The following is a 10,754-nucleotide window of genomic DNA, read 5'->3' on the forward strand; positions in this document are numbered from 1 at the left end:
GAAAAGAAAGCAGACAGTGAATGAGAGAGGGGATGACAACATCATTACAAGTAAAACACCACCCCAAAAAACAAAAAATACAGACAGACTGGACCTGTAATAAGTTACATCATAAATAAATGCTATGCAGAAGAGGGGCAGTTTTTTGCTTCTGAATAACATCCGGTCATCAGTTTCCACACTGCATCCTTGAGCTCCTTGTTCCTCATGCTGTAGATGAGGGGGTTTATGGCTGGAGGTACCACCGAGTACAGAAGTGACACCACGAGATCCAGGGTTGCGGAGGAGACAGACAGGGGCTTCAGGTGGGCAAATGATCCAGTGCTGAGAAACAAGGAGACCACGGCCAGGTGAGGGAGGCACGTGGAAAAGGCTTTGTGCCGTCCCTGCTCAGAGGGGATCCTCAGCACAGCCCTGAAGATCTGCACATAGGACACCACAATGAAAACAAAACACCCAAATGCTAAACAGGCACTAACCACAAGAAGGCCAACTTCCCTGAGGTAGGCATCTGAGCAGGAGAGCTTGAGGATCTGGGGGATTTCACAGAAGAACTGGTCCACAGCATTGCCGTGGCAGAGGGGTAGGGAAAATGTATTGGCCGTGTGCAGCAGAGCATAGAGAAACCCACTGCCCCAGGCAGCTGCTGCCATGTGGGCACAAGCTCTGCTGCCCAGGAGGGTCCCATAGTGCAGGGGTTTGCAGATGGCAACGTAGCGGTCGTAGGCCATGACGGTGAGGAGAAAATACTCTGCTGAAATGAAAAAAACAAACAGAAAGAGCTGTGCAGCACATCCTGAGAAGGAAATGAACCTGGTGTCCCAGAGGGAATTGGCCATGGCTTTGGGGAGAGTGGTGGAGATGGATCCCAGGTCGAGGAGGGAGAGGCTGAGGAGGAAGAAGTACATGGGGGTGTGGAGGTGGTGGTCACAGGCTATGGCAGTGATGATGAGGCTGTTTCCCAGGAGGGCAGCCAGGTAGATGCCCAGGAAGAGCCCGAAGTGCAAGAGCTGCAGCTCCCGTGTGTCTCCAAATGCCAGGAGGAGGAACTGGGTGATGGAGCTGCTGTTGGACATTTGTTCACTCTGGGCTTGGGGAACTGTTCAAGGAGGAAAACACAGTCAGTTAGCGGAGACTTCTCTGAGCAAAATGAAATCCATTACCCATAGACTCTGCCCCTACTGCATACAGCCCTTCTCATTTCCCAGGAGACCTCCTACACTTCCATGGGTGCAGCTCTGGTTGGTGCTGGCTGATTTTGCTGTGAGGAGCAGAGCCTCTGCCCGTTGGCTGCCGAGGAGTCAGCCCTGCTCTGCAGCAGTGGGTTCATGGGAACCAGGGGGGGACAGGGGCCAGTCCTGGGGTTTGGCTTTGTCAGGTGAATCCGCTCCTAACGAAAAAGGGCTGTCAGCATCTGCACTCTGCGGACTAAGGAACTAGGATGGCCGAAGGCAGTTTGAGACATTCTGGAGGTGTTCTTGGATGTCAGAAACCCTCAGCATTTCTGCTGCACTCAGGGAGCACAGAGTGAGTCGTGTGAGGCAAGAGGATTGCCTGTGGCTTAGAGCAGAGTGAGGGGAGCTGGTCTGTCCCTCCGTCTTGTTCCCAGCTTGTACCTTCATGAGGTGGAGAGTGACCACACTCTTAGGTTATGTCATACAACCAGACACTGCTGAGAATAGAGGCATCCAGCGCAGACCACAAAATGTCTCACCCTTTCTCAAGGTCTCAGCACCCCACTTCTAGACAAGAAGAAACGCGGCTCATTTCACCAACCCAACAGCTTTTCCTTGGTTGTAGCATCTCGGCATTTCTCCATGGGGCTTTCAGATAACACAAAGGTGCTATGGGGCAGGCTTGCATCCTGGAGGGCAGCTCACACCTTGGAGGGACACCCCAAGGACTTAGCCAAGTGTCCTAACGACAGCATCTGATTAAGGGAAATCCAGCTCATTCTCCAGCCCCACAGACTCCATTGCCCACAGCCCCACACGTCAGAGGAAAGCTGGGACACTTGTTCCCAAGGACATGCCCACATGAATGGATGAACAAGATCAGCCCGTGACTCTGCAGCTGAACCTCCCACCCCCAGGGAGTCTGACCACAATAAAAAGATAACTTTAATAAAACTTAATAAGATAACTTTAATAAAAAGATACTCCCCTACAATAAAGAAGAGAAAGAAAAAGAGCTGGGCAGCACATCCTGAGTAGGAGATGGCCCTGGTGTCCCAGAGGGAATTGGCCATGGCTTTGGGGAGAGTGGTGGAGATGGATCCCAGGTCGAGGAGGGAGAGGTTGAGGAGGAAGAAGTACATGGGGGTGTGGAGGTGGTGGTCACAGGCTATGGCGGTGATGATGAGGCCGTTTCCCAGGAGGGCAGCCAGGTAGATGCCCAGGAAGAGCCCGAAGTGCAAGAGCTGCAGCTCCCGTGTGTCTGCGAATGCCAGGAGGAGGAACTGGGTGATGGAGCTGCCGTTGGACATTTGTTCACTCTGGGCTTGGGGAACTGTTGAAAGAAGAGAATACATTGACAAGTCAGGGCAGACTTCTTTGAGCCTGTCCTATGCTGTTTCTCAAAAAAATCCCCTCAAAATTACTTTTCATTTTTGGGAGGGAACTTTGTTCAATTCCTTTTTCTGAGCTCACCTTTGTGCTGCTGAGTGAGGGCACTTTCCTTGAAGGGGCAGAAATCCTCATCTTTCACCTTGCTCTCAGCCTGGACACTGGTGAGCCCTGAGGGACTAAAGGGCTCCCTGATCCCTAATGCAGAGTCAGGAGAGCTGGTCTGCCCACGAGTGACCTGATGGTCACCATGCAGGTGCCCTGTGGTTATTGCACCTTTCTTCATCAGAGGTGATCTCACGCACAATATACTTGAAGAAGAAACTGGATGTTTTTGAGCTCAGAAGAATTCAGTTTCAAAGTCCATTTCTCCAAGCTCTTCTCTCTTTCTCTAAGCAGCTGAGCAGAGAGTGATGCCGAGGGGTGGCCTGGCTCTCTGCTCCCTGGAGTTGTCCCTGCTGGGAGCCGTTTCTCTGTCTCCAAGTCTCCTCCCTGTCAGTGCTCACAGACCCCATCCCACCTGCTCTGTGCTCAGCTCTGCCCTGAAGACACCTCCTGGCAGCAGGGCTCTGCCCAGGGCATCTCCCTGTTAGCAGCTCCGCAGGAGTAGGTCAGAGAAGCACTGATGCTGCAAGCAAAGGTGATGGTGGTGCTGTCTGCTGGTAGAGGAGTGGGTGAAGGCACTTAGAGGGCTTCTGGCAGCTGTGTTGATCCCTCAGTGTAAGGGTTCAGGAGTCTCAGTGACTTCTTCAAACTTGACAGCTCCTCTCCCCTCTCCCTTAGAAGAAAGCTGAGAAGGTAGTCCCTGCCTTGACCTTCCTCTTGAAATGCTCCTTCTCCCAATGTCCAGAGTGTAATCTTTGAACAGCCCTGCCCACGCAGCACCGTCTCACCACCAAAAGGACCCTACCCTGCCCTGTCTTTCCACCCACAGCTTCTCCCCACAGCACCATAGGGATCTCCCCAGGCAGGCTGAGTGCTGACCTTGGCAAGGACTCTGCTCTGAAGGACAGCCCTGGGCACCCCTGGCTGACCACCCACCTGCACACCTCTGCCGCTCTCCCTCTCATGCCCTGTCCCTCTGATGGTGCAGCAGGGAAGCCCTGCTCTGGAGCACAGCCTCCTCCTCCTCTATAGAAGAGAGAGATCCCATAGGCTGTGGGTTATTTCAGCTTTAGGAGATCCCTCCACGAACTGCAGCTGCATTTCTCTGCACCCAGAGCCTTACCTTGTCAAGGGCTGTGTTGATTTCTCCTCTTCTGAGCTCTCAGCATCCTCCCAGCCCCATCTGCCTTTAACCCCTCTCTCACTACACTTGATGCCGTCACTGTCTGCAGGCAGTGCCCTCAGCCCTGCTGCTCTTTGCAGAGGAGCTGCTCCTGAGCAGAGCTGTCTCTCTGCAGCACTGCCTGCTCACCATGAGCTCCCTCCGTCCCAGGAGCCCAGCCCAGCTCAGCAGCAGAGCATCAGCCCAAGGTGGCACGTTCTCTGCCCTCCCAGGCTCCCTGGAGATGTCCCTGGGGCTCCCAGAGCTTACAGCTCTTGAAAGGCAGCAGGACCTCTCCTGGGGTAGACTCAGGCTGAAGTAATCACTAATTGGACGCTGAACACTGGAAAGACTGATTTTAGAAGTGGCATTTGTCCTGCCATGGATTTGACCTCTACGGCAGGTGTAAATGTTCCCCTCCCTTTACCCTTCTCCCTGTCCCATTGCCAGGCAGGACAGCGCAGCAGTGAAAGGCAGGGATCATTCCCCCCTTCCACGGAGGGCAGGGATTCAGCTGAGTACATCAGGCTTCTCCTCTCTGCTGAGTAGCCTGGAGAGCGGAGTGGGGTTGAGCTCTCCCTCATGCACCCCACAGACTCACAGGAGGTAGGATTCCTCTTGCTTCAGCTCCATGGGCACAAAATAGGTGCCTGCAGGCCAGCTCCTTCCCTGAGCTCCCACGGGGATCCATGGCGATGAAGGGTGGCAGGCAGCTGGTCACACACAAACAGCTGGTGGCATTTGAGGTGCCAGGGGTACTCCAAGACTCGTGGATGTGTTTGTGGGCTCTGATGGAGCACACCTGGGACACCCACACCTGCCTGAGCATCAGCTGTGGGGTCTTGGGGACGGGTCCCTTGGTCGCCTCAGCCTACACCAGATGTTTAGGGCATCTGAAAGCCTGCGTCATGGTTTAACCCACGCAGCTAAAGTAACCACACAGCTGGTTGCTCACTCTCCCCTAGTGGGATGGGGGAGAGAATCAAAAAGAGACAAAAAAGGTAAAATATGGGCATTGAGAAAATCTTTTATAGGACAGAAAAGGAAGAATATAACAATAATGATAATAATAATAGAATAATATACAAACCAAGTGATGCACAGCACAATTGCTCACCAACCGAAGCCGATATTCAGTTAGTCCTCAAGCCGAACTCCCTCCTGGCCCACTCCTCAGTTATACACGGAGCATGATGTCATAGGGTATGGAATATTGTTTGGGTCAGCTGTCCTGGCTCTGTCCCTTCCCAGCTTGTTGGGCACCCCCGCCTTCTCGTTGGCAGGCCAGCATGAGAAGCTGAAAAGTCCTTGACTGCCTGGCAACAACTAAAACCATCCGTGTGTTACCAACATTGTTCTCATCCTAAATCCCAAACACAGCACTATCCCAGCTGCTAGGAAGAAAATTAACTCTATCTCAGCCAAAACCAGGACAGTCCGTGGGACTCACATTTCTGTGGTGGCTGCTGCACTTTCAGCTGACCAAATGGAAGAGTGCGCCAGAAGGAGGGTCAGATCTTTCTGTAGGCGCTCTCCAGTGCACTCACTAGAGCTCAGCTCACTGCCAAACTCAGGCCCAAGCCCATCCCTGCGTTGCAGGCACCTACATGATTTCAAGGAAATAATTGCAGTGGGGGATGGGCAGACACAGCATGGCCTCCCAAAGGGGTCGGGTGTGCCAGAACCTGAATGCCAGCATCACGGCAAGATGGCAAGGTCCACCTTGTCTATGCACCCAGGTGTGCCGCATGACTGGGAGGCACAACACACCAGGGTCTCCACTCATGTCGCTATGCTCTCAGCCCCTAATGGTCCTCCTCTCCATTGTCCTCTACCCACCTCCCTGATGATATGAAGAAAAGCCATGCCACTGATGTCCACGGTCTGGCTGGATTGCAAGCTGACCTCACCCAGGGCCTTTCTCAGTGGTACCTTGTGTTCCTGGAGATTGGCACAAGGTGCTGCAGAGTCATCTCAGTCAGCAAATTCACAGATTCACAGATTCACAGATTGGTCGGGGTTGGAAGGGACCTCTGGAGATCAGCTAGTCCAACCCAACGGCTAAAGCAGGATCACTTAGAGCAGGTTGCACAGGATTCCGTCCAGGTTGCACAGGATTCCGTCCAGGTGGGTTTTGAATTTCTCCAGAGAAGGAGACTCCACAACCTCTCTGGGCAGCCTCTTCCAGTGCTCGGTCACTCTCAAAGTGAAGATGCTTTTCCTCATATTCAGGTGGAACTTGCTGTGTTCCAGTTTGTGCCCGTTGCCCCTTGCATGGGCACTGGGCACCATTGAAAAGAGACTGGCCCATCCTCTTGACATCCACCCTTTAGATATTTAGAAGTACTGATCAGATCCCCGGCAGCTCCTGGCAGCACCAGGCCGCACGCTGCTGCAGTGCCCCGGGGCAGCTCAGTCTGGGCAGTACAGGAGCAATTCCACCTCAAATGCACGACACATTTTGCATTTGGGGTATCACCTGTATTCTATCTGTTTCAACATTGTGAAACTGTCTCAGTGAAAGGCCTTTGGGGGCTCCGACTAGCAAACGTTGACTCTGACATGTGGCTATATAGTTAATCCTTTAGACATAAACCGTTGGTCAAGTCTGAGCCTAAGACTGGACCCAGCTGAATAAGGGAAACTGATTAGTGTAGAACAATTTTAAAACAGAATATATAGTTTGGCAACACTTGAGTCAGGCCCCACAAACTCAGGCTTCGCCTGTCTCATGCTCCAGTACGAAAGAAAACAATTAGTAAAAGAGTTGGAATGTAGAAACAGGATAAGAGAAGCCATATATTAGGGAACAGTTCTTGGGTATGAACTAGAAAAAGACACAAAGTTTGAGGCATCCTGATAAAGGGGGCCCAATATGCCAAGAAGTCTGGGACCATCTGGGCAGGACGGATAACAAGGTTGCTGAGCTTGCAAAACGGAGATAATGAAGAAGAGGTCACCGAACTGTGTACACTGAAGAAGAGGAGAAAAAGGGGACTATTGTCTCCTCACCATCATGGCCTACGACCGCTACGTTGCCATCTGCAAACCCCTGCACTACGGGACCCTCCTGGGCAGCAGAGCTTGTGCCCACATGGCAGCAGCTGCCTGGGGCAGTGGGTTTCTCACTGCTCTGCTGCACACGGCCAATACATTTTCCCTACCCCTCTGCCACGGCAATGCTGTGGGCCAGTTCTTCTGTGAAATCCCCCAGATCCTCAAGCTCTCCTGCTCAGATGCCTACCTCAGGGAAGTTGGGCTTCTTGTGCTTAGTGCCTGTTTAGCATTTGGGTGTTTTTTGTTTTCATTGTGGTGTCCTATGTGCAGATCTTCAGGGCCGTGCTGAGGATCCCCTCTGAGCAGGGACAGCACAAAGTCTTTTCCACATGCCTCCCTCACCTGGCCGTGGTCTCCCTGTTTATCAGCACTGCCATGTTTGCCTGCCTGGAGACCCCCTCCATGTCCTCTCCATCCCTGGATCTGGTAATGGCAGTTCTGTACTCAGTGGTACCTCCAGCCATGAACCCCCTCATCTACAGCATGAGGAACCAGGAGCTCAAGGATGCACTGTGGAAACTGAGGACTGGATGATTTTCAGAAGCAATAAACTCTTCATCATCCTCTGCATATCTCATAGAATCATAGAATCATAGAATGGTTAGGGTTCGAAGGGACCTTAAAGATCATCTAGTTCCAACCCCCCTGCCATGGGCAGGGACACCCTCCACTAGGCCACGTTGCCCAAAACCTCATCCAACCTGGCCTTAAACACTTCCAGGGATGGGGCATCCACAGCCTCTCTGGGCAACCTGTTCCAGTGCCTCACCGCTCTAACAGGAAAGAATTTCCTTCTAACATCTAATTGTCCTGGTTCTGGCAAGGACAGAGTTAATTTCACAAGGAGCCAGGACAGGTGAGCCAAGCTGGCCGGGGGCTATTCCATACCATGTGACATCATGCTCATCATAAAAGGGGGGCTAGTCAGGCAGGGGAGGGGTGGCGCGGTTTTCGGCGTGGTTCCGGGACAGCCTGAGTGTCTGGTGGGTCGGTGGGTCGGTCGTCGGATCGGTAAATTGTTCACCCATTGTTAATATCTGTTATCAGTACTGTTGTTGATTGTTTCCCTCTCCCTTGCTGTCCCAGTAAACTGCCCTTATCCCAACCCTCGAGGCTTTGCCGTTGTTTTTCCGTTCTCCTCCCCAGCCCGCCGGGGGAGGGGTGATTGAGCGGCGCGTGGCACTCAGCTGCCGGCTGGGGCCGAACCACGTCACCATATCTTCTTGGAGATCAGGAAGAAAATGGAGCCAGGTCCTTCACAGTTGTGTATGATGGGAGGATGAGGGACAATTGGCATCAGCTGAAACAAGAGAGGAAAAACTGTCTCCCCATCAAGACAGTCAAGCACTGGAGCACATTTCCCAGAGAGTTTGTCTCATCTGCATTCTTGCAGCTTTTCAAGCCCCACATGAAGAAAGGCCTGAGCAATCTGCTCTGGCCCAATCTGATCTGACCCTGCTGTGATCAGGAGGTTGGCCTCCAGACCTCCTGAAGTCCTCTCCAGCATGAATGATTCTGCATTTCCATCCACAACGGATCTTCCCTTCATGATGGGAGGCAAAGCACTCAGGTTCCTGGTGACCACTCAAGTCAGACAGATAGAAGTTTGGTCAGATGGTCTGTGGCTTTCTTGTCCCACTCCAGGCATTGTTGCTCAGACACAGGACTGCTTGGCAGCTACCCCCAAACAGCCCTGATCCTTTCCTTTCCTTCACCTTTTCTTTCCTTTCCCCCTCTTTTCCCTCTCACAATTTCTTCCCCTTGACCATGCTTGTACCTTCCCATGCAAACAGCACATCTCTGTTGACCCTTTCCTCCCTGGCCCTACTTTGGCTTCCTTTGTACCTTCATTTGGTGTTTCTGAGCTTGTCACCATGGGAGTTCCTACCTTGGGTAGCAATTCCATGAAACTAGTACCTCCATCCGTTGTCTGTAGTGTCCTGCAATTTCTCATGCTGTTATGTTGGCAGAGGCACCACAAATCCAGTGGGCCATCTGTACGCACACACGAACAGCTGTCCAAACAGAGCTTCACTCCAGAGGGACCTTGAGCAACTCTGGGATTTGGCAAGAGAAACCTCATGAAGTTTTGCAAGGAGAAGTTGCATGTTCTTTTTGGGGGGGCACGATAACCCCAAACATGAGGGCAGGCTGGGACCTGAACAGCCCAGGAGTGACCCTGAGGAGAAAGGCCTGGATGTTCCAGGAAAAAGGCCTGGATGTTCCAGGATATGGTTGGCTTTCTGGGCCGCAAGTGCTCATTGCCAGCTCATGTCGAGCTCATCACTCAACAGCCCCAAGTCCTTCTCCTCAGGACTGCTTTCAGTCCATTCTCCACCCAGCCTGGAGTTGTGCTTGGGATTGCAGCACCTTGCACTTGGCCTTGTTGAACTTCATGTGGTTTGCATGGGCCCACCACTCAAGCCTGTCAAGATGGAGGAAAAGAGGACACAGAGGATCTCAGACCTGTCTACACCTGCTCTGACTAAATTCAGCAGTGGCCACCGAGTATCTTTGTTTCTTCTTTAACTGTTCCTGCAGTAGTAAACACTCACTATGGTGCCCTTGAATTGCCTTGCAGGTTTAGATTGCGTTTTGATCTGGACCACTGCTGAGCTTGGAGGATGCTGTCCTTGAACACCAGCAGTATCGAGCTCTTCCACCACGCTTTAGCAGTGTATCCCATCAGTGTCACGGCTTGTTCTTCAACCGTTCCTGCTCCAGATCATCCTTTCTGTGCCCCTGCCTGAGGACCTTACTGCACATTTGGGCTGAAACACCCCATCTGTGGCACCAGGCAAGCTCTGACTTGCCATTAGGAAACCTGGTACCAAGTGTCCAAGACCTCATGTGTGCAAAGGCTTTGCTTCAGAGCAGAGACATGGTATTTACAAAAGAGAGCTGGACGTCTTTCTAGCCCTAGGACTACACACCCAGAATGAAACGCCTGAATTCACTCAACTGAAGACATCCCTCCAGCTTGGAGAACTTGGATCCTTTGCTGTAACCTTCCTCGTGTCCTGTCTAGTGATGAGACAAGAAAATGGGATTGTCATGCCCAAATCTTTTTGAATAGGAGAAATGCTACTGCTGGAACTAAGTGTGTCTGCAGAGGTGAGGGAGGGAACATCAGTGATTGCTTCAGCCTGTTTCTCAGCAGGTTCCCCCAGAGCCCCAGGGACACCTGGAGGGAGCCCAGAGGGGGCAGAGAAAGTGCTGCCTTGGGCTGGTCCTCTGCTGCTGAGCTGGGCTGGGCTCCTGGGATGGAGGGAGCTCATGGCAAGCGGGCAGCGCTGCAGAGAGACAGCTCTGCCCAGGAGCAGCTCCTCTGCAAAGCGCAGCAGGGCTGAGGGCACTGCCTGCAGGCAGCGAGGGCAGAGGGGGAAACGGCAGAGATATTACAGGCACTGTGGAGTGGGCTAATGCTGAGAGTTCGCTGTTGGAGAAATCTACACAGGCCTTGACACGGTAAGTGTCTGGCTCCAGGTCGATACACAAATGTCCTGGAGGGGCTTCCTAGAGCTCACACATCTTGCTGCAGCTAAGATCTGGCAGGATGGCAATCAGGGTTTCTTTACTGTGGAGAAGGACATGCTCCAGAGCAGGGCTTCTGCGTAGCACCATCAGAGGGACAGCACACAAAGTTTCCCTTCTCCTGGGGCTGGCTGCAAGGGTGTGCAGCCAGGTGTACAGCCAGGGGTGCCCAGGGCTGTCCTTCAGAGTGGGGTCCCTGCACCCCAGGGGCTGTGTGCTGGAGCAGGGACTCTGCTGCCTGCCAGGGTCAGCACTCAGCCTGCCTGGGGAGCTCCCCACAGCACCTGGGGATAAGCTCTGGGTGGAAGGGGTGATGCCTGGCAGGGCAGAGG

General features: G+C 52.9%; 1 protein-coding gene across 1 annotated transcript; it reads right to left on the reverse strand.

Annotated features, from left to right (window-relative positions):
* Positions 1 to 122: 122 nt before the first annotated feature.
* Positions 123 to 1,076, reverse strand: LOC129201101 (olfactory receptor 14A16-like). The gene has a single exon (XM_054812266.1). The coding sequence runs from the start codon at positions 1,074 to 1,076 to the stop codon at positions 123 to 125; it is 954 nt and encodes a 317-aa protein (XP_054668241.1).
* Between the last annotated feature and the right edge of the window lie 9,678 nt (positions 1,077 to 10,754).

Source organism: Grus americana, unplaced genomic scaffold, assembly GCF_028858705.1.
Source record: "Grus americana isolate bGruAme1 unplaced genomic scaffold, bGruAme1.mat scaffold_778, whole genome shotgun sequence".
NCBI classification, from domain to species: Eukaryota; Metazoa; Chordata; class Aves; order Gruiformes; family Gruidae; genus Grus; species Grus americana.